We start from the raw sequence: 26945 nt of genomic DNA on the forward strand, positions 1-26945 counted from the left end.
AACAAAGGCTAAGTATGACAAAGTTAGCAAAAATTATAGCACCTTTAATGTGAATATCAATCTTTGACTATACTATGATTTTCTTAAATCATTTAGCCTATTTTATTAGCCAGTTTCCCGTCATTGTGTGAATCAGCTCTCCATTTCCCAGTAAAGCTGTGGAAAATTTAACAGCACTGACTGTTCTGCATTATAGGTCACAGTATGATGGTAGGTTCACTCCCCCTGAGAGCTTAACTAGTGCCTCAGTTTTCACTAACTCAGGGCATTTATCACTCAAACTCCTCACCTGCACTGTAAAAAATTTACTGTAAAATTTACAGCAACTTACTGGCAACTTTGGTTGCCAGTAAGACTGTAAAATTTACAAGAGTCCTGTAAATCACTAACTACAATTGTACTGTAAAATTTACAGTAACTTACTGGCAACTTTGGTTGCCAGTAAGACTGTAAAATTTACAAGAGCACTGTAAATCATTAACTACAATTGTACCGTAAAAAACACAGCACACTGCCTTACATATGCTGTAAAATTGTTTTTACAGTCTTACAGTCGAAATAATGTTAAAATTACAGTCGAAATAATGTTTATGAATGCAAGTAAAATTACAAGAGCAACAATGAACTTACATGTACTGCTATACATTTTACAGTAAATTAGAGCATTTGCTGTGGAAATCAATTCACTAACTACATTTGAGATTTTTCACTGCTGTGTGTATACGTTTGCTGTTTCAGCCTTTTTGTCAAATAAAACTCACAATAACAGGTTTTCATTAATATAACAAATTTATTGTGCAATAATGGCTATTTAACATAAGCACCAGATTCCAAAATATATTGGGAGAAACAAAAATGGAGATTAAATGAAAGGCTTTAGCCTTGGAAAGAACCACTGAAAATTTCCTGATAATTTACTCACCCCAATGCCATCCAAGATGTTCATGTCTTTCTTTCTTCAGTGGAAAATAAATAAAGTTTTTTGAGGAAAACATTTCAGGATTTGTATCCACACAATGGATTTCAATCGCAACCAACATGTTGAAGTCCAAATCAATGCAGTTTCAAAGGGCTTTAAAGTGCTTCAAACGGCTCTGCACGATCCCAGCGGAGGAATAGGGTCTTGTATAGCGAAACGGTCGGTCATTAAAAAAAATAATTTATATATATATATACACACACACACACATATATACTTTTTAACCACAAATGCCCATCTTGTACCATCTCCGAGATGCGCTACGTATTACTTCATCACGTTGGAAAGGTCACGAAAAAAATTAAACAAAGATGTCGGACGATTTTGAAGTTGGAGGAGAAAATTAATAAATTTTTCGCCCTTCCCTACCTTTCTGAACCGGAATACACAGACAAATAACTTAGACCGATGACGTGACCCGTGACCTTTCCAACGTGATGACGTAATGCCTGGCGCGTAGCAGACCAGCACAAGACAAACAATTGTGGTTAAAAAGTATATACTTTTTTATTTTTTTATGACCGATCGTTTCGCTAGATAAGACCCCATTCCTCAGCTTGGATCGTGGAGAGCCGTTTGAAGCACTTTAAAGCCCTTTGAAACTGCATTGATTTGGACTTCAACATGTTGGTTGCGATTGAAATCCATTGTGTGGATACAAATCCTGAAATGGTTTCCTCAAAAAACTTTATTTATTTTCCACTGAAGAAAGAAAGACATGAACATCTTGGATGGCATTGGGATGAGTAAATTATCAGGAAATTTTCATTTTGAGGTGAACTAATCCTTTAAGTATCAACTATACAGGGCACACATCCCTAAAGTATGACTGAATGGTTTGAACTGTGCCTACCTTTAATTTGCCAAATCCATAAAAAAAGGCAAGAATGTATTGAACCTCAATCATGAACTTGGAAATCAGGTCAGAGTCTCTTGTATCAATTCCATTGGAATACTTTTGTTTAAATGGCAAGCCATTCAGAGTCCATTAGTTTCCGTAACAGTGTGCATACATGTGGGTTCATTTCATGCATTTTCTTGTTTCCAGCAGCAACTTTTGATCCAGTTTCCGGGTTAATGCCCACAAGTCCTCTGTGAAAAAAAACACACAACACCCAATTATCAAAAAAACAGTATACACTCAAACAATAAAATACAAAATTTGTCAGACAACTCATAAATTACATTTAATTTCAATTAATGAAGAGTTAGGGTCATATTTAATTTTATCAAAAATGTTAATATAAAAATATTTAGCCTTCCATGTTTGCAATAAACAAAATGTACAGATTATATCATTATTATACAGATTTAATTTTAGTAATTTTAGATGTGGTTATTCATGCAGTGAATAAAATAATTCTCTATTCAGTGTGTGGTTAGCAATTTTTTTTTGTTAATTTGAAAACTTTTCCATAAAATATCTAATCCTGATAAACTATCCTAAATTGAAAACCTAAAAAAAAAAAAAAAAGTCAAGAAAATTTGAAAGTCCACAATAAATATTGAGTAAGATTTTATGCTCTGAAATACCTCTGAATAAATTCCAGCGTGCATGCAGCGTCATCCTGATAAGCAAGATTTAAGTTGTAATAGGTCGCAAACAATGCTGCCAGGCCCTCAACAAATGCCTCTGAAAATGGGCCCAGGACAACTTCCCTTTCGACTGACAACATCCACTTGCTTGGGGTCATGGATTCACCTATAAAAAAAAAATTAAAATACGGCAGGGCATAGATTAATAAGTGTTGTAAAAGTATGGTTCATGGGTAGCTCATGATAAACGGATAGTCTGAAAATGAAATGAAGTGAAAATTACCATGATTTACTAAAGCTATCCTAGGAGTAAATTACTTTCTTCTTTCAGACAATTGCAATCGGAGTTATATTAAAAAAATGTCTTAGCTCTTCCAAGCTTTATAATGGTAGTGAATGACGGCCAAGATTTTGAAGCCCAAAAAAGTGCATCCATCGATCATAAAAGTACTCCACATGACTGCGATGCATTTGTTTAAGAAAAATATCCATATTTAAAACCATATAAATTAAAATATCTAGCTTTCAGCATATTTATGGCGAAAGAGTGAACTCTGACCTGACGCAACGAAGAACACATAAGCGCAGAGGATAGAAAAAAAAAAAAAAAAAAGAAGTCTAAACCAATAATTTTTAAAGACAAATTTCTGAGGATTTCTATATAAGAGAAGACCTTGAGTTTGTTACACAGCCCTATTTGTTTGAACCACGAGAGGCGTTAAAGCTTACACTATACATCATGTCAGGAGTTACTTTCTTTTGGCATAAGTCGACTTTAGTTTAACAATGTATATTTTACTTACACAAACACATCGCTTCGCTTCAGAGGGCCTTTATTTACCCCCTGGAGTTACTTTTTCCTGGATTACTTTTATGATGGATGATGCACTTTTTAGAGCTTTAAAATCTCATCCTCCATTCACTGCCATTATAAAGCTTGGAAGAGCCAGGACATTCTTTAAAATAACTGATTGTATTTGTCTGAAAGAGAAAAGTCATATACACCTAGGATGGCTTGTGGGTGAGTAAATCATGATGTAATTTTTTATTTTTAGATAAAGACACTATAAACTATGGATTTATAATGAAGATTAATGTTACTAATAAGGATTTTTGTTACTAATGAGAGAGAATGGTTCAGAGATAAAAATAAAAAAAACAGGGCACAGGTAGAGCTAACTATGGAAGGAATATAGGAATGAGAATAGAATTGTGAAATAGAATACAGGAACAGAGGAGGCAAAATTGTATTTTTAAAATGGCCATTAAAGTGAGAAGAAAAAAAAACAGTACAGGACAAACAGTTATCCATTTAAAAGCTAGAGAGCAAAGAAAAGTGTATATGGAGACAAAGACACAAAGTAAAAGCAAAAAACCTTGGATGATCAGTGCGGGTGAATCCGGTAATCCCTCTCTTTCCATGTCGGCTGCAGTTGCTGCTGCCTGAAAAAAAACAAAAATAAATTTAGCATTACAATTAAATCTTTAAGACATTAAAAATCTAAATGTTATACTTACATCAGCTTCAATTATAAGGGATTCTGTTCTCTCTTTAAAATGGGCCATTAAGAGTTGCAAGATGCACAGGACAAGAGAATTTCCCTCTTGATACTTCGACAGAACAGCACACACCTCATTGTTTGTTGGCTTTTCTTGAAAAAATCTTAGAATCCTCTTTCCTTTCCCTTCAATGCTCTCCATTATTTTTTGTAGCAGTGAGATGTCAGTAAGCAATTGGAAATGTAAAAAGATCCCCTTCAGACAAAACAGGTAAGGCCATGAGTTCTTTAGTTCAGACAGTGGCGGAGGTGACGCTGACGGTAATATGTGACCTCCATCAACTTGTGAAGTTCTCCTTTATTGGCTCCAGACTTTCAAATTTACTGAGAGAGACAAAATATGTGGGCAATCAGGTACACCACATCTAAATCCTGATTTAGGCACATTTCTATGCAATTTCACATGCTACACAAAACTGCTTTCCAAAATTGTACTGCTCTCATTATTACAAAAGTGACAGAACATGTTCAACTGCAAAAAAAAAAAAAAAAACTTACATGTCTACTACCAACAACAATGTAAAATCATTTTATACCGAACAGTTATCAAAAATGTAATAGTAAAATGACAGCACGGCCACACTTTCACGGTGAAGAAAATATAACAGTTAACGTTAGCCGGCTAAGTTAACTTAATCGTTCATCTGTGTCTGGACTCATCAAGCAAATTCAGTATCTTAAAATTGGACAAATAATCTAGATTATCCATTTTGCAACGTCACAAAATACAAATAATAGTTAATATATTGTGGATGTAACGTTAACAGGATTTCACGTTTACACTAAAGCATGAATTACTAGCTAACGTTACACACCTCTTCGTCTCACTCTCATTCGAGGTCCTCGTCCTCGTCCTCCTCCGGTAAACGTAGCGCGCATGAGGTGAGCGCGAAAATTGAGTTGTGATGATGATGCACCGCGTGGAAAGTCCCAACGGTCGCTCGCAACTCCCAAGATGTCCACTGAAGATGACGATTGACGAAATGACATCACACGCACTGCGCTACGCCGATGTCGTTGTTTAATAATGGGAGTTTTTAAAAGCCAACAGTTTTAAAGTACTAGAGGTGTACGTTATATAATCAAATGTCAGAGTTTAAATGGTGTAAATAATTCGCTAAAAAATGCTGTATTTATTACAGTTGACTATTACTTTAGTGTTATTGACTTGTGAAGCGCCAAAACTTTTGCAACCGTTTTTTTTTTCTTAAAAAAAAATAAATAAAATAAATGTACAGTGGTATGCATGATATCCAGTAGCATTTACTGCATAACCATGTTTCCACAAGTCATAGGAACATGCATGCTCCCACATGGCAAAATACAGTAATACTGTAAATTTTAAAATACAGTAGTCTATTGTAAATATTTACTGTAAAAACTACAGCAATTTTTAACAGTGTGCGCTTCGTGTTTGAGGCAACTAAACAGTGCAGCAGAATCACACCACTCAGATTCAATGCTGAAAACATCTGTGCTGCTGACAGCAGTTATTAATTAAAAGGATGAGGCCTTCATCCATTTATTTACTTTGATTCCCTGCCAGCCATGTTTCCCCTCAAATGCATAAAGTCCCCATATGGCCCTCCACCTGAACTGCAGAACATTTTCCCCAGATTTTTCTCTCATTGCATTCTCTCAAAGCAGTGACAGAAACTGCAGATTGCATCTGTTTCTTTTCAGACAGGATGGAGATAAAAAAAAAAAAAAAAAGGCTCTGGTATTATGCCTGCCCTTCCCCCTCAGAAAAAAAAAGCCTTTCCAATGTTTCAGTCACTTATGGCCAATTTTCTCCAGACATATACATCACAGGACTGACTTCATGTGCTTATACACGTCTCCATTTTATAGACTAAAGTTTCTCTTTGTGCTACATCTTGTTGGAGAATTAGCTTATGGGCTCCATAACAAATGAGCATGTGGGCTCCAACTTGTGGGTGCCTCGCAGGGGAAAATAAATCATATATATGCTTACATGGGCCTGAAACATACTCCACACAAGTATGTGAACAATTTCATACGTTGTTGCATCCTAAAATGTGTCCGAATTAAATTCACATCACGACTTTATGCACTGCATTCTCATGCATTGTTCACAACTTGTAATAATTACTTCAATGATCTCATTGTTTTTGCCGTAAATTATAATTGACAAACTGTGTGATTTGTGTATGTACATTTCTGAGATACATTACTTGGACACAGTCACCTCTGATAACAGATCACTCTAAATTGTAATGTAGACACATGCATTTTCTGTAAAGCTGAATTGAAACGATGTGTATTGTGAAAAGCGCTATACAAATAAATGTGAATTGAATTTAATTGAACTATTGTCATTGCAGCAATGAGCAAGTTAGGTGAATTTAATGAAACTGTTGCATGCTTAACCCGTGGTGCGTGATTACTCTAGACTTTGAGCACACAAAATTTCTATGGACACTGTAACGGTCGTGATATGATATCACACTCTGCGGCGTCTTTTTGCCATAACAAATAGTTTAACATATAATAAATAGTATTACTTTCAAAATGTAAAAATATACAATCTTCTTAACTTTACTGCAAAAATATGCGTTCTTCTAATTCAGCCAAGAGGTCACGCCGTGGTCACACGTCTTCATGTGAGGCGAGTTCAACAAACTTGAACTTTGGAAAGCAGTGAAATTTGAATCTTTGCATTTGGCAGTGTTACCGTCCCTTTAGACCCAAAACATACTCAACTCAAATCCGTGAACGATTAGTAAATGATGTTGGAATATTTATGTTTAGATGAACTATCCCTTTACGCATTTGTGAATGTGTGCATACTTAGTTAATGAAGAAACATCAGACCCATCGATGAATAAAAAAAATCTGTAATTTTATTTATCAAGATTAAATTTACAAAATTACTCATAAAAAATACTAGACACAATAGTGTACGTAAACATCAACCGCATGAATTCTGATTGGACTGAATGAATCTGCAACTGTCCCAGTCTAAATTTTGCTGGAAAAACAATTTGTTCATGACAAAATAAGAAAGTTCCCAACAACATCACAGTTTCTGCCTTAAGTCAGACGGATGATCTCATATTTCTTGGGGCCTCTGTAAGGTCTGGGCCCCAATTCTAAAACCAGCTCCTCTTCGTCTATTTCAGCAGTGAGCTCCTGAGCTGTGATGCCCGCCAGGTCAGTGCCAGGCGACTGGCCCAGCTGCTTGTCTTTAGGACAGTCTGCGTTGTAGGTCTTCACGTAGTTTTCCACCGGCCAACCACGAAACTCTTCTGGTTCACTGCACACCAGACCTGTGTGGGACACACCGCGGTGGTGCTTCAGCCAGTAGATCAAGTAATGAATGTTGTAATCACAAATCCAGGGATTGTTCCCCAGAAACAGTTTCTTCAGGAAGTACAGGTCCTCCAAAACGCCATATTGAAAAAATTTCAGGCTGTTGTTGGAGAGGTCCAACTCTCCCAAGTGGAGTAGACCCATAAAGGCAGCTACAGAAAACAGAAAAAGAAAAAAAAAACAGTAAATAGATAGACTGTCTTTTCAGATTTGTTTCAAAACGTTTTAATACAGATCAATAATGAATAAAAAAAAACACATTATAAACTAATTATGACTAAAATAAAATAAAAATAAGTACAAATTAAACTGTATTGACTGCAGCTGTGATATGTTTTTGAATATCATAGAATTTAAACTCCTCCCTCAGTTTTAGAAAATACATTATGAAATATGTCTGGTTATGTGTTATTATAAATAAAATTGATTTATATGATTTTATATATTTGTGATTTATACTTGGTTTAAATGATTATATAAATGTAATATATATTCTTGACTGAATAATTCAGTTAAACACAACCTATTATACCCTTTTCCAAAGTCTTTTTGGGGTTTTGCTTGAGTGTTTAAAGGCACACTATGCAGTTTCCGTTTTTCTCAAACAGCGACCTCTAGAGTCGCTGTGGAGTACTTGTATTTAACGTTACTGTCGTAAATACCTCTCACGCAGAGCTCTGCACTCTTCCGACTGCGCTTTCTTCGCTTTCTTCGTCGACTCTGCCATGATTCACGTCTGAAACGCGTGCTAGTGTCTTCCATAGAGGCTGCTTCATGTGTTGTTGATGTATGTGACGTCGAGCCGTAAAGCAAGTCGTGATTCTCGCGAGATTTGGCGGGGCGCCACCTCTCAAACTTGCATTGCAGGTTTTGCCAGCGGCGTTCCCACCCTGCTTTGATATCGGGATGATTCGCCATACTACGAGTTTGTTTACTATCGAAATTATTTCAAAGCTGTTATATTAAGGTACAAATCTTGCATAGTGTGCCTTTAATAAACACATTATTTTTTTTTTTTTACATTGTTGTAGCAACTCTCTTCCCAGTCTGTCAGTAACTCTCTGTTTAGTTCCCGTCTCTATGAAGCCCCTCCTCCCAGAAAGCGCAATGTTGTCTGATTGGTTGGATGGACCATTGTGTTGTGATTGGTCAACTGCTTCGAATGTGTTTCGGAAATGTCACACCCCTTACCATAACCACGTATTTCACCAACAACTAACGCAACTCAACCAGGTCTATTGTATAGCCTATGCCTTGGGCGGTAGCCTAATTATTTAAATGAGGGATATTGTGACGTGTACATTCCCAGAAGAAAACTCTATAGACTACAATCGAGGCGGTTCAGGGAGTTCAGAAACAGTGCTTACTGATATAGAGAATAACTCCCTTTGGAGTAGTGTTGTCAAAAATATCGATATTTCGATAAATATCGATACTGAAATATCTGAACGGTACCAATACTAATTTCCCGAAGTATCGATACTAGCCGAGCTGTCACTTTCACTTCTCTCCAAAGGCGCGTTGACAAACATCACACGCGCACCTGTCTCATTCGCTCTGGTTAAAGCCACAATATGTAACTTTTTTGCTTTAAAAATAGCAAAAATCACTATATCTATGTTATATATTTTTTTTAGTTGTGTACTTACATTATCCCGACTGTTTCCAACAACTTTCAAACCAGGAGAAATTTGTAATTTAATTCGAGAAACGTCCCGTTTCTTTATTTCCGTTTTGTCGCCGTCAATGGCGTCATATCCGCGTTGTCCCTGGTTTCCGCTCGTACTGCCATGGCAACCAGAGCTATGAACCAGAGCCCTATGATAGTAACCAAAGCGACTGACGGTAGTTCGCAATGTCTATTTGCACGCTGTTGTTGTTTCGTTCAAACATTATGGACCATGGCAAGCAGACTTTAGATACAAAAGGAGAACTAAAACGAGAATCAATATCAGCGCGGTGTTTTCGAGATGCCTAGAGCTCCCATAGACAGTATATAAACGAGAGCTCCACGTCCGAGACTTCGACCGCTTCTACATGTACTTTATTAAACAGGTGAGCACATTTACATAAAACTAATCAATGTTATATAGCTCAACATGATGAAATGTTAGAATATGATCTGTATGTTATTCTAATGTTGATCTAGTCTCATACAGACTGCTAGTCTCATACAGACAAACTAACACATACATTTCAACACATTCAAATGCAGTTTAGTGTGATAGTGTAATGTTAGACCAAGTGAAACAACGCTGCGTTACCTCACAAGTTTAATTTGTCTAATAAACTGACCTGTGACTGTGAGTAGTAATTCTGCACTCGCGTGTAACGTTAGTTCGGTAGAATGAAATGTCCATATTCCTTATGCGGGACTCGTGTGGAGCTGATAGCTGTCTCTTAGCAATCCCGAACTGCTTCATATCACAGTCATGATAAAAGCATCGATGTATTCAGTCATCCATAAACATTATTAGATCCATAGATTAGATCGGTCGGCTTGACGTTGACGACAAGATCCATAATTCTTAGCAAATGTTGCGTCATCAAACTACGCCTTTGTTATTGTAAATAGGTTAGCGACCCCTAGTGGCGAAAAATTCCATACTGTACGTTTAAATAGCAAAAGTGAAGTGAATGGGGCCGATCACACCTGACGCGTTTTTTGCAGTGAGAGGCGCCTATTTTCAATTGGTTTCCAGCGAGCGTTCTGCGCGCTGTTTATGCGCCTGCTGCGCCTCGCCGGCCTTCCGTTTTAGTGATGAAAGCTAGTTGCTTGAACGCCCGGAGAGTGCGATGATGGAGGATAAACTTGTGGTGCTCTCGCGGGTTACCAGGAGCTTAACGACTTCACGAACCGTAACTACCACAATGTTAACAGAAAGTAAATAAAGTCAATAAGAGGCTGATTTGACGTTTGCTTGACTGACAGGACAGCTGTTTCAGTGGTTGCCTAGCAACATAAAAAACGCTGCGCACTGTGCTGTGTGCGTCGCGTTTTCTAACCTGAAAAACGCGTTAGGTGTGATCGGGGCCTAATAGGCTATAGCAAAGCACCTGAAAGACCGACACCCGGATCTATATAAATAATTTCGAGAGGTTGGTAACTCTTCTCATTTTAACATTTCTGAAACATTAACCAAGTTGGCCTAGTATTGTTGTTGTTGATGAGTGTGTGTTGTCTCGTTTTTTCACCGTAATTCTTAAAGTTAATATAATCTGACTGAGGAATCTTAGACAAGTAAATATTTTAACTGTGGTCAAATGTAGCCTAAATTAACTTGTGCTTATTTAACTTTATTCAAAAAAATATTATTTAATTCTGCAATTTGCCTTCATTAGCGATTATCATTTGATTACACAGATACTAATTAAACTAAACTGAGCTAGACAATGACATCTCTGAATTCAATAATGAAATGCCTTTAACTGAAAATTGAATGTTTAATCTTATTATTATACATTACTGACACGCTATCCTCCAATTTGATACTGTTAAGTGCTTTGACACAATCTGTATTGTTAAAAGCACTATATAAATAAAGGTGACTTGACTTCATGTCGATCCAGTGAGCATTGTTTCGCGTGTGACGCACACACGTTTGCGTTTAAATCTGTTCATCAAATAACGTTAAAGGTATAGCGGAGGATGTTTTACTTCCTGGTGGGTAGTCTAAACTATTGGTCCTCCTAATTGTCAATCATTCTGGTGAATCAATCAAACTTTTCAAAAAGTGGAGAGGGCGGGTCTTATCTAAAATTTGGAAAGATCCTCCGCTATACCTTTAAAGGGATACTTCACCGTTTTTTCATATTAAACTATGTTATTCCCTTAACTAAGACGAGTTGATACATACCTCTATCGTCTCAGTGCGTGCACTAAATCCCTCTGTCTTGCGGCGAAACTTTGTTAGCCCAGTTCATTTAATATGGGCCAAGCAGAGAAGATACCAAACACCTCCACGTTTTCCCTATTTAAATACAGTTACTCGCGAAGTGTAACTCGACCTAGGACGGTGACACAAAACAAAACGTTGCGCTTTTCTAAGCGTGTAAAATGGATAACTATTTTGTATGGCGGAATACCATAGCAAGTGCTTGTAAGCACTTCGACTTGGCGTAGTAATATCTTCACTCGTGAAAAATCCTCTCACCGGCCCCCGCTCCCTCTAGTGAAGATATTACTGCGCCAAGTCGAAGTGCTTACAAGCACTTGCTATGGTATTCTGCCATACAAAATAGTTATCCATTTTACACGATTAGAAAAGCGCAACGTTTTGTTTTGTGTCACCGTCCTAGGTCGAGTTACACTTCGCGAGTAACTGTATTTAAATAGGGAAAACGTGGAGGTGTTTGGTATCTTCTCTGCTTGGCCCATATTAAATGAACTGGGCTAACAAAGTTTCGCCGCAAGACAGAGGGATTTAGTGCACGCACTGAGACGATAGAGGTATGTATCAACTCGTCTTAGTTAAGGGAATAACATAGTTTAATATGAAAAAACGGTGAAGTATCCCTTTAATGTATTAACCAGCATTTATGCTTTTGAACAAGTGCACTACCTCAGGACATTTTTGTTCATGTAAAATATACCTCATTGTCATGTTCTAGACTTGTTATATTTAGCTTTAAGTAAAAAAAAAATACCCCCTTAATATTGTGGCAGTTTTTTTCTCTGTGGTATCGAAAATGGTATCGAATATCGATATTTTTCAAGGTATCGTATCGAAGTTAGAAATTCTAGTATCGTGACAACACTACTTTGGAGTGACTGTGGCATTTCTGCTTTTAAACATTCTGGTACAATCTCTCAATAGATTTCCACCATAAGTGCATTACTTTTTTGTTTTGTTCTTTTTTTTACGGATTACACATTATTTTCTGCGTTTTAATTGAACCCAGAATCATTTCTTTAATTAGAGGATAAGTCTGAATGAATTACACATCTTTTACATTGAAGTGAGAGAAATTGTCTGTTTGGTCAAGCTGTGCTCTCGCTGTGATATCTGAGCTGACTGATGAACTAAACAGAAGGAAGACTGCAGTTCTGTTGTGTGACTGAATCCGTGTTATCATCTCTCTCGGGAACCATTAGATGACACACCCTGCTGGTCTGTTCATTAGAAACAACTGACTGTGATTAAGTGCATTTTTTGAAGCAGTTTAGAAAGGATTAAGTGTCTTATAATTATAGAAACATCAGCAAGTACTTAGCTTTTGTTTGTATTTCTCTCTATAGTGAGAGAAAAAGACTAATGTGAATTAGTCAAAAAACGTCTGAGGAAGCATTTTTGGGGTAGACTTGACTTAAAAATGCAGGCAGGGGTCTACAATGGTCAGGTTATTAAATACATGCCGTATTATTACTTACAAAGGACTTTTGAAATGGGTTTGCTTTAAACCAAACACAGTTGACTGTACAGTATCTGACATACTCTGATTATAAGATTTTCAGAAAGTTTAGGAACCCACCACTCCCAACCAACCCAGCTGTGCTGTCTTGGTAACACTTTAGCCATCATTAAAGGGGTGGTATAATGCCCTTTTCACAAGATGTAAAATAAGTCTCTGATGTCCCCTGAGTGTGTATGTCACACTCAGGTGACATACCCTACAGATATTTTTTAATAGCATGTTAAAATGGTCACTTTTTGATAGTGAGCAAAAACGCGCGGCTTTTATGTGTGTCCCTTTAAATGCAAAGGAGCTGCTGTTCCCGGCAAAGAGGGCGGAGTTTCAAGAGCTCACGTGTTAGCAGCTCCGATCACCTCAAACAGTCACACACTGAAAATTTCAAAAACTTTTAGCCTTTTATGTTCAAACCGGAGTCAAACAAAGATGGAGAGACTCAAGAAGTGACAACATGTAGAAAGCAACAGGACATTTCTGAATGGTTAGTTGATGAATTTATGTAGCTGATGTGGAGTTAATTATCTTCTAGTCATTGATTAGCATATTCTGTCATGATAATTTTTTATCATGTTTATGGGTTTATGTAAATGTTAGGGTTAGTGATGTCACTAACCCGGGAGGAAGCTCATGTAGTCCCTACCAGCGGTTTGTTGTAGTCCTTAAAAAGTTATTTCTGTAAAAGAAAATATCTCCCTTTGCTTTGAACTTTGAGCGTCGTAACTTTTCAGATGTTGTTTATGCTCAAAAAGCAACATTACACACTAACTAAAGTTAAAAAAGTGAAATCATAATCAACCACCCCTTTAAGATCATTAGAAAATGTTCATTCAAATGATATATCATCTCCACACAGATCCCAGTTGTTGAAAACACTGCCTTTAACAGACTAAATCTTTTTGCATTGCATGGAAGAATGAACACATGATTCCCAAAGCTGCTAAATGTGTCTACTCAGCAAGAAATAGCCTACATCGTTTTACAAGCAATTCTATTCAGCGAAACCCCCTGCTCTGTTTTCTCTAATTGGTGAAGGCTTGAAAATTATGATGCTGATGTTTATTGCTTTCTCCACAATAACAGCTCTTGATAGCTGTGCTGCATTAAGGCACGCTTTGATTTTTCTCATGACTACTTTTCAAAAAACCTCATAATTTTCTTAGGTCCTTTCACCCACCCATTCCTTTTGATGAGTGATTGTGGACCGAATGCCTCATGTTTTGAGTCCAACAGAAAGGAAAGTTAATGATTTCCAGTTGACCAACCATGGATTCCACAACTGGTGTTGTCTTTTCAGTCGGTGCTTGACAAGATGCTTTAAAGCTTTAATTTCAGACATATTCTTAATTGAGACTCCTTCCTTGTATTACACATTGTTGTACACCAAACTCCTGCTTCCTGTACTTTGTATATAATCTTTGTTCTTTCATCCCTCAACCATCAAATAAGTATACGTCTTGATGACTGGATTTTGTCGTGCACCGATGGCTCACCTGTGTCGATGCTTTCAAGACTGTTTCCACTCAGGTTCAAGAGCTTTAGGTCTTTAACGCTTACAAACTCCTTTGGTCTCAGCTGCTTGATGTTGTTTCTGGATAAATCCAATCTCACAATATCCAGCGGGATGTCAGCCGGCACAGTTTTAAGGTCTGTGGAAGAGAGAGTTTAATTACTATGATCATGTAGGCCTATTGTAATGGTACCTTCATAATTATCACAAGTTTGATTGACAGTGCATTCGGCTACAAATGTTGCTTCATTTTGATTTCCAAGGGAATATTGTGTTGTACAAAATTGTCCAAGTGCTTGCCAAATGATTTCCAGCAGGCTAACCATACATGGAAACATCTGCCATGACAATTGTTGGAAGTTCTGTATAGTTGGTTTCTCGTTGGTGGTCTTTTAAAGTCATTTTCTCAGACTCTTTACTGATAATGGCATTCAAACTAACTAGTATCTGTATATGGATCTTACATTTTATGTGTGATAGTAAACGTTGTGAAGGAGCTCTCTATTTATTTTGGAAGAATCTGGGCACTCGAAAGCTCAACACAACACTTTAGAGGGCTCCAGCAAACCCTGCCTGGCCATATTTATTTATATCACCACGGAGAGAGCTATTAAAATCGTACACATGGCACACGTTTGGTGGTAACATTCGAAACTCTGTGAGACATCACTGTCTCTGTGATATTCGGAAATGTTATCGTGGGACTCGTCAGCTTGACATGTGTGAAAGCTATGCAGCATGCAGAACAGATACAGCTGCACTTCCCGCTTGAACCCGCCAGAACACCTGTTTAAACCCTAGAGTGCCTTCAATGAGAGATCTTGCTCAGATTTTACATTCTGCAGTCTACATTTTTTGTTCTGTCACCTATATAAACAGATTTACCCACAGTTGCTACTAGAGTAGATTTTATACTATACAGTTTCTCTGGAATCTGGAGGCTTCTGAATTGTACCCAAAGAAATTAACATGCCGTTATTCTTGTGACTGATTCAAGGAAAAGCTTTCCCAGAAGCTGAGCTCACAAATACTTGGCTTTTAGTCTCCTGCTCTTGCCACAAGATTCCTGCCGAAAGCCTTTTTAAAGCTGACAAAGAAATAGCCATTTATCCCTTAGGTCCCGGAACAGATGATGTAATGCTAAAAAAAGTGTGACTTTTGATTCAGGATGCCTCCCTCAGCTCCAGACTGCTGACTCACTATTTCTGACAAGTGGAGAAGCCCAAATCCCACTGACTTCGAAACCCATCTGACTTCATTTAGTTCACATTGACTGTAATGTATCACACACGTTTTGCTTGCCTATTCTAACCCTGATGAATCCGTCTTTGGCCTGGCTGTGTCTCTTGTCTTGTTATGAATGTCAGAGCACGTTTAGCTAGTTTTTCAAAATAATGAACCTTGCTTTACAAGATGGAGAACTCAAGATTCATGTTCAGTAGATTGAAACTAAGGGTTCCAGATAATATAAGTGAAAAATATATGTGGAAAATGCCATTTTTAAGTTGCCAAGTAGAGATCATCAGATTTATCGTTTTTATAGATTAATCAGTAACAGTTTCAGCTTTTGTAACAGAAATGTGCAATGAGTGGCATTGAAGTGTTCAATATATCAGTTCAATAAAATATCTGCTGATTGGTGATATATTTGACTTTCTGGGAAAAGAACATATTAAGAGAAAAATGTTGCAATGACAAAGGACTCTTTCATAGTTAAACACTGAATTATATATGTCTTCCTTTGTCATATCTTACAGCCATCTCTTCGTCAGAAAAATCCCCTCTTGTCCTTAGTTCTTCCCCAAAACACTATAAGCCACGCATATGACACAGACAGCATTGTTCTCGGATTCCCATGGAGATTTGCATGTATAGCCATAGCAATGTCGTATTTCCTAAGACTTTTTTTAGGGGACAGAGTCACAAGGAGATCTTATGTGAGCATTGCTTTGCCTTTTGACAACAGTCTGAATATGACATTAATCTGTCCTTAGAGCAGGGTCTCCAGATGTTGAAGCTGGAAAGATACTCATTGCCTTTCCGCTAGTTCTCTGCATCTTCTATTTCATGTTTCCAGACGTTTGTTCCACTCTGCTTTGAATTAGAGTAACTTACCACATGCTGACTCAGCAGAAATGATAAATCTTTCAGAAATGTTTCTTGGAAATCAATCAATCTATCTACAAGTTGACATTATTTTAATTGTATTATGTTCTCAAATGCACACCAACATCTCAAACTGTGTCTGTGTATGCATGTATCGTTTCTTAAACAGTACAGATAAAAAGCTGCTTTAGCACAATTAAAAGGGAGTTTCTAGGGATTTGAGGAAAGCGTTACTCATTGTGTGAGTGTTTATTGTGCAATAAATTACACTTTGCCCTTACGGGTACTGCAGAGTAACCACTAGAGTACACAGAAAAATCTTTTCAATTCACTTAAAAGAAACTGCTCATTTTCAAACTAACCCTGTTCATCTTTCTGTCAGATTTAATTGTTTAATTGCATTTTATTTGGCAGCCTTCTTCACAAATCTTTCCATATTCATGGAAATGGAAATGGAAATTATTTAAAAAAATTACAGATAATTCAATTAACTGAGTAGTAGGCTACATTAGTGAGGTCGAATAGTTAAAAAAATGTTTGCCTATTAAAAGCTCTTTCGGCCAATAAAATCTCTTTGGTGGACAGAATTGTTCGTGATACCACCGTTGAGGTAACACAACTAGCCAAATGTCGCACACTCTGTCTAAGTAACCCTTCTGTTTGTAGACACTTTAAACATCACAACATAAACTTAAAATACTGTGTGAACCTTTGCACTGCACTGGCCATTGGTCACCATCATTTGCCAATTGCGAATGATTGGATTTTCCCCAGACAAGGCAATGTGTTTTGTTACTTAATAACCCCAACTTTATTTTTTACCCCACTTCTCCCCAAATGTCCCTCTACAAAAGGAACCTCACATTGTTAAGCAATAAATAGATTTCTCACCTCTGTTCCTGCAGTCTAGACGGGGCACAGGGTGGACATAGGTGTGACAGAGAGAGGTTGCGTCAGACTTTTTTTGTGGCGCCGGTAAGATCTGATTCTCCGGATGCGGGATCAGTACATTCTCCGGCTGAGGGGAGCACAGCAGCTCTGCATCCAGCTTCTTCAGTTGCCTCCCCTCAAATTCCCTAGGCTCTGCGCATCGTGCGTAATTGCCGATGTTACGGTTACTGGGCACTTGTATGAACCTAACCAGGGTGTCCAGCTGGCAGTCACACCTCCAGGGATTATCATGGAGTCGCAAGTACTTGAGTTGTGGCATGGGGATCAACGTGCCTTCGCTTGCCACCTGCAGACGGTTGTGCTGCAGCAATAAAGTGGTGAGACTGCTCAGGCCGTTGAACGCTCCCTCCTCTATGCGGGAGATTTCATTCTGTTGGAGATCCAGGCTCCTCAGGTTCCGAAAGTGACTGAAGGTGTTGTCTCGCAGCACCTGAATCTTGTTCCGTGCCAGCTGCAGGTGGTGAATGTCCTCCGGCCAGCCCAATAGTACCGCTGTCAGTTGGCACTCTTGGCAGTCAAAGAACTTTTCCCCATTGACTGAACTTTCCTTGCAGTCTGCAGCAAACCGCTTAACTGTACGTTTTCGACTCCGACCTCGAAGTCCCTTCCCACCCTTTCGTGCATCAGCTGCCCAGATTACCAGGCACAGCAGCAGCAGCAGACCGCAGAGCAGCCGCATGGCAAAAAGCAGCAGCTGGGTAAAGTGAAGTCTCAGCGTAACCTTTATGAACCAAGTGCTTCCTTTTGTCAGAGTGAGAGGTCACAGCTGCAGTCCCTGAGAAAAGGCAAAGGAAATGTAAATAACTGCACAGCCAAGAGCTGAGAGAGGGCATACGTATAAGTGAAAAGAACCTTTATCTAACTGTAAATTCATGACAAGTAAAACCTTGTAGGACAATACATTCTTTTTTAAGGAATGTTGCAGGTTCAATACAAGTTAAACTCAGTTGACAACAAATAATTGTATCTTCGTGCTTGCATCTGAAGCATTCAAATGCCACAAGGTGAAGCTCATATTTTTGCTAAAGCACTTATATTAATGCTTCCATAAAAAATGCTGTTCTAGGAAGATGAACTTTTTGATTTGTCAGGTAAAGATTTTGCTTACAGCCCTTTTGTAGACTGTTTTTTGTTGGTTATCGTTGTTGAACTGTATGAACGTATGCAGACAATGTGTTCTTAGCATTAGCATTTATTGCCTATAGCCCTGTTTACTTTCATTGACAGTATGTTATTTCAACTGTTTTTAACTTCAAGACTTAGGAAATGATATGCGCCAGTCTTATTACATCATCTCTAAAACATGTTTACCGCTCACAAATCACCTCTCGTGAGAAACATTACCCAATGAATTCATTATCTTTAGATAATCTTAAATTCTTGAATTTGATTGTTTGACAGATGTTCCAAGTGGATTTTTATGGCATGGCTGTGAAGTAGTTCCAGGTTTGTGGACTGCACTACATTTCAATATCACTTTGCCACATTCTTTCCGAATTAGTAACAGTGGCGGCTTGGGTCATAAAAAAGTAGATAGACACAGGATCAGTATAGGAATGACGTGCAACTGTGATATAATTTAGTATAAAGTAAGCATTGAATTATAGAAATGAATGCACATTGCACACCTGACATCCACTTTGTGTGTCATGGCTGCATTTCCACCTTGGTTATGCATTAATAACCAACAATTTAATAGCCAAAAATCTGTCATGAAAAAACTGTTGTGTAACTCGCTGATGAATGATTCATGGCACTAGCACTCATCGGTCCTTCTCACTAGCAGATATCAGTGAAAAGCAGAAATTCACAGATGGATTTTGAGGTTTCAGGGCTTTCCCTGTCTTTCAAGACTGTAAAACTACTAACAGGTCTTGTCAAGTCTTGAACTTCTGACAGGCTACATACACTCCTCCAGTCTACAGTTACGTTGCTTTGTAGCTATTTTCACAGATGTAACATGGAATTAAATAGTAGAAATTGTATTTGCAGGAACTGTTCCATGTTCTTTCTTTCCAGTGATAAAATTATATGACTGACATCAAATGTCACACTATGTGATAATTACTTAGCCTCTTTTTTGAATGTGGTATTTTTTCATATTTTCACAAATGTGTTGCACATCTTATGTCAATGGACAATATTCTTATTACAAACTATAAGTGCATATTTTGACAGATTGCAATGCATTGCTATGCAGTTTCATCTGCAGACATTCAGTCAGACAGTACTTACCAAAGCAAAATGGAAAATGGCTTTTAGAGGATGCATCTGGCATTTGCAGAATTACAGATTTGAATTACAAGTTTCAAATCTTGAGATTTTGATGTTGAACTCTATTAAAAAAATTACTTTTGTAATGTTGAGATCTAGAATAAAAATTAAGTCAACATCACAAGAAAACATGACAAAATTATAATATACTGTATGGCCTTTTAATTTGTTGTGCCTAACTCAATGTGCCTTGGCAAAATTTTTTATATGTAATTTTTGATGTTGTCAAGTGTGTTCCTGAAACGCATGTTAATCTCAGGTATAAAGGGAGCCTGTGTGCGGATTTCTGTCTGAAACATAATAAGCTCTGCTAATTGAGCGGACATTAACAGGAAGCAGTCAGCACTTCAGGTGAACGAACCAGCATAACGCAGCCCTTGTGTGAGACTCTGGCTGCCATGATGGCCTTGGTTTACTACAATAATAGAAAGAAAGGAGAACCAAGGGATGGAAAGCGTCAATGGGAAATGGAGAAGAACACAGGCACTGTTCACTGTCCAACATGAGGGGGGAGTGTGTATTTCCTTTTCATCTCCGTTCTTTTTTTAATTTCCATGCCACCCAAATTCCAGGTTTACCCAGTGTGTTCAAAAGAATGCTCCTGATTATTTCAAGTCCAAAGTTGAGGACACTCTAGTCTTTTAGGTTAGAGACCTTGAGAAGGATTTACCCCCCTCCTACATAGTGAAGATCCCAATTATCAGGACAATGTGTTTGAGAGAGAACAAGCTTGGCCAAGCAGTGCGTAATTAAAACCATTTGAACTTCCTGCACTGGGAGGAAAATACTTTTTTTTCTTCTATCAGAGTGTTTTCCTGAATTAATTTGAACTCAGCCTTTATAAACAAGTGACACAATGATTAAATCTCTATTCAAATGAAAAACCTACTCAGCTCACATGTTTAAGCAGAGGAACCCTTGGACTCACATAGACCAACATAAAAGAAAAAAATCAATACTTTGTCTGTACTTTTTTTTTTTTATAGAAGACCACAAGCATGCATTTTAGAATAATCACCCAGTCTTTGCTACTTTTTTGAACCAGCATCTTGCTCTCAGACACAATTGCTTAACAAACTTTTCACATAAACTGGCTCCAGCCAATGCCCTGATCCCAGCCAAAATTAAAATTGCAGGAAGCATGCCAGCCCTGTTACAAAAGTGCAGTCCAGTGCACGACTTACTGTACATCCATCTGCACTGGCATTGCGGGAAAGATTTTCTCGTACGTAAACTACACACATGCAAACATATACATTTATAATTAAAGTTTTTTAGATACCTGTGCACAGGGAAATGCATCCGAAAACTCATCCAATCTGGATATGTCCTGTTAGCTGATCTTTTTGTCCTGTCATGAGCTTTGTGTGGTGCTGGATGCCTGAACTCTCTCGGTCTGACTGTGTGTGTATGTGCATGAGCATATGTGTGTGTGAGGCTCAGTGCAACCCCCAAAGCTTGTGCCTGGTTTTAAATTACACGCTGTGTCTCTGTGCAGGCGAGCAGACCCACATGTCCCATTTACAACTGTACCGCCTCCAGGCTTCCAGCACTTTGTCTCTTTATTAGTCTGATGTCAAAAGAGACAACGAGGCAACCCCATTCAAACGAAGTGGACAGTATGTTTCTGTATTTTTTTTTTTAAAGCGGTAGTTCATCCAAAAATGAAAATTATGTCATGACATGTGCCCAAACTTATGAGAAGTCATGGTGTCCAATTTGTAAATAAATTGAATCAGTTCATCTAGGTCACAAAACTGAAACAAAATCTGATTCTCAAGTTCACTCGAGTTCGAACTCACAAGCAATACATTATTCAAAATTATTCTTTGATGTTTCAGGGAAGAACAAAAGTTGTACAGGTTTGGAACATAAGAGTGCTTAAATGATGACAGGATTTCAGTTTTTGTGTGAAATAATGCTTGTTCGGAAAACATGTTGGCACATCTGTCTTTTATCTTGAGCAACTTTTCAGCTTTGAGAACTGTCTTGCGTTTATTATATGCATTTTGCATATGTTCTCAGAGTTGCATAAACATTAAACGTAAAATTTCCACAAAATGAAAGAACTGCATCTTGCTTTGTAAATGAAATGTGTATGAAGCACTAGGAGACTTACTTGTTTTTATCTCTGGCATGCCTTTGAAGCTTTTTTCCCCATTTATGTTTGTTATATCACCTAAAAAATGAACAGCACTTACCCCTGTGAAATATGACCTGCCCTGCAGAAAGGACTTTGTTTGTATGTTTTTCACTAAATAAGAACAATTCCTGACATGTTGTTCATAATGAGGAGCACATTTTAGACAAGAGCAAATTACAGAATTCTTATTCACTTTGAAACAGTTTTTTTTCTCTGGTATTTTTGTGTTGTTGTTGTTGTTGTTGTTGTTGTTGTTGTTGTTGTTTCAGTGAAATATCTGAAACAGCCTTAAAACAACTGTACACCTTAAAATATCATATCATTTCAAAAGTGTGAAATCCAGGCCTAGAAAAGTCACGGAAATTCAAATAATCCTAAAAGATAGAGTATCATTTAATTTATTGAGCTAGAAATTGAGCAAGAACAAGTAATTTTTGCCAGACCCATTTTCACAGTATGAGCCATTCCAAATATCCACCCTGGACTGCATTTAACAGCTAGAACGCTTTGACCTGTGGGGGGTATATTAAAGTTATCTTATTAAAAATGACTGCCAGATCTTTCACTCTGTTTGCCAGAAGTTTTTAATTTTAGATTATCTGGATACTATTCCTGTAGCTCAAACATTAGAACATAACACTAGCGGTGTCATGGGTTTGATTCCCAATGAATGCATGAACTAATCATAATTTTATCTTAGATGCACTGTAAGTCACTTCGCATAAAAGTATCAGCCAAATGCATAAATGTAAAATCCCAAAACAGATTATGAATCTTTATTTTTTCAATAGTGTTGCGATATAGGGATATCCAGCCTCCAGGTACTGGAAAAAAGTGTTGTGTTTTGTGCCCAAAACCAACCTTTTAGTAACCATTGCATTTTCAGTCTACCTTTCCTACCATTTTCTAGTCTTCTGTTTATGATTTTTGTCTCCAGATGTGTTTTTGAAAAATAGATGTTGGATCATTCAGATTTTGACTGGTTTCAATTAAAGATGGCGTAGGTGATTCTCTGCTGAATTTTTTTTGTTATGCTGGTTGAAAGTCTCATAAAGACTATAGACATATGGACTATAGTCTATATGAGACTATAGACTATAGACTCATATAGACTATAGACCACTCTGTTGAGCGGTCTACATTTTTTTGATAAATATATGTCGTCTGTGGAAGGCGTAGGACCATAAAATGTTCGTTCAATCGTTGTATTTGGTCCGAACGGTCCTAGACTGTGTTTCCTGTCAGTCAATGTGTGTTTGCATACCACTGCTCAGGCTGTACACGCAGACATATGAAGTCAGCGTGTTCACGTACCCTGTGCAGACAGAGCGAGAATGGCAGGCAAGCAGCAACAACCTAACTTTCCTTCTGAACCTGTTGGTGGCACTGAAAACCGAAAACGCTAGTTACGCATGTAACTGTGGTTCTGTGAATTCTGGATGACCACCAGAGGCAGTGTAAACACTATGAATTATTGCAACGCCAGCTAGATAGGTCGAGAGAATATACCAACAAAGTCACGTGGCGTGACGTATGCTGAGCCCTGGAGGGTTAAAGGCTACAGTAGCTCAGCACTCTACCTCGGTACGCCTTTCTTGCGCATTCCGAGTAACTGAGAACTCTGGCGGTCATCCAGAATTCACAGAACCACAATTACATGCGTAACTAGCGTTCTGTTTCATTCTTACTGACCGCCAGAGGCAGTGTAAACACTATGGATGACACATACCAACATAGTCATGAGGAATGCCACCCACCTGATGAAATTAAGGCTGCTCCAGAAGAACCGCAGAACTAACGGCATGATGAGCAGCAACGTTGACCTTATAAAACCGGGCAAATGTGCATGGAGAAGCCCAGGTAGCAGCAGTGCAGATATCCACCAGGGAAACTCCTCTAAAAACAGCCCATGAAGATGAGATGGCCCTAGTGGAATGGCAAGTTAGTCCCCAGGGCAGTGGTCTCCCTGCTGCCTTGTAAGCCAGCGTAATGGTCTCGACTATCCAGTTCGACAACCTCTGCTTAGACACTGGAGCACCTTTCTTCACACCACCATAGCAGACAAATAACTGGTCTGACTGTCTAAATTGAACAGTAGAGTTCACATAACACTTCAAGGCACGAACAGGACACAAAAGTTGGGCACTTGAATCAGGCCCTGAAGAAGTCTGAAAAGAGGCCAGTTCAATGTGCTGATTTATGAACTGAGGAAGAAGGACCTTCGGAAGAAAAGAAGGATTGGGTCGTAGAACCACCCCGGAGTCATCCGGTAACCAGCGCAAGCACAGTTCGCTAACAGACAGCGATTGCAACTCACTGACTCGTTTCACAGTAGCAATAGCTAACAAAAAAGAAGTCTTCAAGAACAACCATTTAATGTCAATGCTTTGCAAGGGCTCAAACTGGGGTGAGCACAGGAATGCAAGCACGAGTGACAAATCCCACACAGGAAAATGAGGATTCCGAGCAGGGTTCAGACGGCGCGCGCCCTTCAGAAAACTGCAGACTGTGAGAGCCAAGAGAAGAGCCACCAACTGGAACATGATATGCAGAAATCGCAGCTACGTACACTTTCAACGTGGAAGCTGCTTTTCCTTCCTCCAGTAAACGTTGAAGAAAGCTTAAGATACTCGGAATGTCACATGTTGCAGGATCGAGCCCCTGTTCCTCACACCATGCAGAAAAAAGCTTCCAACGGGAAACATAAATCTGTCGTGTGGAAGAAGCTCTAGCATTAGAGATGGTGTGAATAAAAGCAGGGTCGCAACGCTCCATGGAAGGATTTAGCCCAATGGCCAGACCCAAAGCTGCAGACGAGCCGAGTCCGGGTGCCAGACACTGGCCTCCTGCTGGGAGAAGAGGTCCTTCCTGGGGGGAAGCTTCCATGGATTTCCTGTCAGAAGTCTAAGTTGCAAAGGAAACCATGGTCTGGCTGGCCACCATGGTGCCACAAGTAACACTCTGTGCTTGCACAGGGAGATCCTGTGCAACGTCTCCCATAACAGAGGGATAGGTGGAAACGCATATAGCAGGCAGTTCGGCCATTCGTGAGACAGCGCATACTGGCCCAGGGGGCTGGACACTTCTGTCCTTGCGAACCATAATCGGCAGTGGGTGGTCATCTCTGAAGCAAAAAGATCCACCTCTGCTCTTCCAAATCGTAGCCAGATCTCCTGCACTACATCTGGATGTAGCCTCCATTCCCCTGGATGTACTTGATCCCTGGAAAGAGCATCCGCTGTCTGGTTGCACGCTCCTGGAATATTAGCTGCCCTCAGTGAAGCGAGTCGTGGCTGACACCATGTCAGGATCTCGTGAGTCAGCCGTAGAGACCTGCGGGATCTCGTGCCGCCATGGTGGTTCAGATGGAACAACTGTTGAGGTATTGTCGGACCGAACGAGAACATGGCAGCCTTCCAGAACCGGCATGAAGTACATTAGAGCCAAGAACACCGCCCTTAGTTCCAGCAGGTTGATATGTTCTGTGGCCTGGATCGGTGTCCAGTGCCCGCAAATACCCCTTGTTCCATAACTGGAGTGGTCTGAGGTGGAGTAAACCCAGGGGGATCACCACTGTAGCCGCTGTTAACATCCCTATCAGTCGTAGGATCACCTCGTACTGCAAAGACACCCCTGGGCGAAAGCGAGCCAAAAGTTGCAGAATGTTCGTCACACGTTCCTGAGACAGGGAGGCAGACATTAGACAGGAATTCAGGGTCATTCCTATGAACGTAGTGGTCTGTGATGGAATCAGACTGCTCTTTTTCTCGTTCACAGAAAACCCCAGCTTCTGCACATGTCTCAAAAGCAGTCTGGAGTCTTGTACAGCCTGCCGCTCTGTTGGGGCACAGAGAAGCCAGTCGTCAAAATAAGGAATAATACGCATACGCATAGGAGACAGAGCTGCGCTCACACACCTTGTGAAGACGCGAGGAGCAAGGGAAAGGCCGAAGGGTAGCACTTTGAACTGGTAAGCTTGATTCAGGAATCTGAAACGCAGAAACTTTCTGTGATGTACAGAAATTGAGCTGCAGTGCATGCACGGGTCCGTGAGAGCCTCTCTCAGATGTTGAACACCCAAACACGACGGGCAGATATCATGACCGTCATCAGGGAGAAGATTATTAGGGCACAGCTTACAAGTCAGTGGAAAACCAGTGGCGATCGAGCTGTGAGCCATAGTTACTCGATAATAACACCCTCGGATAGCACCGTAAGGTTAAGTTAAGCGGGATGAAAAATTTATAAAATTAAAATAAAACAATTACCTCGGGTGAACCGACAGGTAATACCAACAAATATCTCACGAAAAAGAGAAAGTGTCTAAAATGGCCAGCGGATTGAACCGAGGAACAAAAAATGTAACATGGATTCGAGGAAAAAACATTCTGAGTAGATATGTCAACGGGAGATCGTTAACTCATAGGTGCGGAAAAACTAAAGCCACCGGATTGCACCGAGAGGCACAGAGTGTTACCGACGAAGCAATATAACTCAAATAGAAAAACAAAACTCACTAAGCGCTGTTAATTTAATCCAAATCCTTTGAAATGGTGTAGATGCGCGCTGTCACAGCTTGTGAGGACGAATCTTGCTGCTCTTGTAAGCTGCACTTGACAGCGCGAATAATCACTCAACCAAATACAACCTATCTCAACCAGGCGAGAAAGCGAAAGAGGTAGAGTGCTGAGCTACTGTAGCCTATAACCCTCCAGGGCTCAGCATACGTCACGCCACGTGACTTTGTTGGTATATTCTCTCTACCTATCTAGCTGGCGCTGCGATAATGCAGTGTTTACACGGCCTCTGGCGGTCAGTAAGAATGAAACAGAACTTGCTGCATCTAATTCTGTTTTTAAGAATTTGTTTACGTTTGGTATTGTAGTGTTACTACTATAAAGTTTTCTCACCGGTGAATGAAACATGATATTAGTATTGCAGTAACGTTGTCTCCGGTCTTCTTGGCTGTGCACGTTCATGCGCTTTTACTGCTATAAGCTAAAGTTAGCATTTTCCCAGATGTCCTACAGCACCTTCAAGTGAGCAGCTGTGTATCATTTGTAGTGTGTAGTTCAGTTGCTAGAGGTCAAAGACAAATGTTTATACATTAACATTTGAAATTATAGGATCAAAATGTTTGACCAA

General features: G+C 39.1%; 2 protein-coding genes across 2 annotated transcripts; both read right to left on the reverse strand.

Moving 5' to 3' along the window:
• Positions 1–494: 494 nt before the first annotated feature.
• On the reverse strand, positions 495–5005 carry LOC309495996 (uncharacterized protein). Its single transcript, XM_082165910.1, has 6 exons — positions 4890–5005; positions 4034–4398; positions 3892–3958; positions 2513–2681; positions 645–2071; positions 495–515 (listed from the first exon to the last, which is right to left on the reverse strand). The coding sequence occupies exons 2-5, from the start codon at positions 4214–4216 to the stop codon at positions 1942–1944; spliced, it is 549 nt and encodes a 182-aa protein (XP_082022036.1). The 5' UTR covers positions 4217–4398; positions 4890–5005; the 3' UTR covers positions 495–515; positions 645–1941.
• A 1911-nt stretch (positions 5006–6916) lies between these two features.
• On the reverse strand, positions 6917–21150 carry lrrc17 (leucine rich repeat containing 17). The gene is made up of 4 exons (XM_082167845.1): positions 20940–21150; positions 17324–18158; positions 14310–14465; positions 6917–7559 (listed from the first exon to the last, which is right to left on the reverse strand). Exons 2-4 carry the CDS (start codon positions 18060–18062, stop codon positions 7129–7131), a joined length of 1326 nt encoding a protein of 441 aa, XP_082023971.1. The 5' UTR covers positions 18063–18158; positions 20940–21150; the 3' UTR covers positions 6917–7128.
• Between the last annotated feature and the right edge of the window lie 5795 nt (positions 21151–26945).

Source organism: Leuciscus leuciscus, assembly GCF_965113295.1.
Source record: "Leuciscus leuciscus genome assembly, chromosome: 4".
Lineage (NCBI taxonomy): Eukaryota > Metazoa > Chordata > Actinopteri > Cypriniformes > Leuciscidae > Leuciscus > Leuciscus leuciscus.

Coding starts and splice junctions, on each gene's coding strand:
- lrrc17 (XM_082167845.1), bottom strand. CDS start 18,062: ATGCGGCTGCTCTGCGGTCTGCTGCTGCTGCTGTGCCTGGTAATCTGG. Junction 14,466..17,323: donor TCTAGACTGCAGGAACAGAG/GTGAGAAATCTA, acceptor TCTCTTCCACAG/ACCTTAAAACTGTGCCGGCT. Junction 7,560..14,309: donor TCTTGAAAGCATCGACACAG/GTGAGCCATCGG, acceptor TGTTTTCTGTAG/CTGCCTTTATGGGTCTACTC.
- LOC309495996 (XM_082165910.1), bottom strand. CDS start 4,216: ATGGAGAGCATTGAAGGGAAAGGAAAGAGGATTCTAAGATTTTTTCAA. Junction 3,959..4,033: donor CCCTTATAATTGAAGCTGAT/GTAAGTATAACA, acceptor GTTTTTTTTCAG/GCAGCAGCAACTGCAGCCGA. Junction 2,072..2,512: donor ACGCTGGAATTTATTCAGAG/GTATTTCAGAGC, acceptor TTTTTTTCACAG/AGGACTTGTGGGCATTAACC.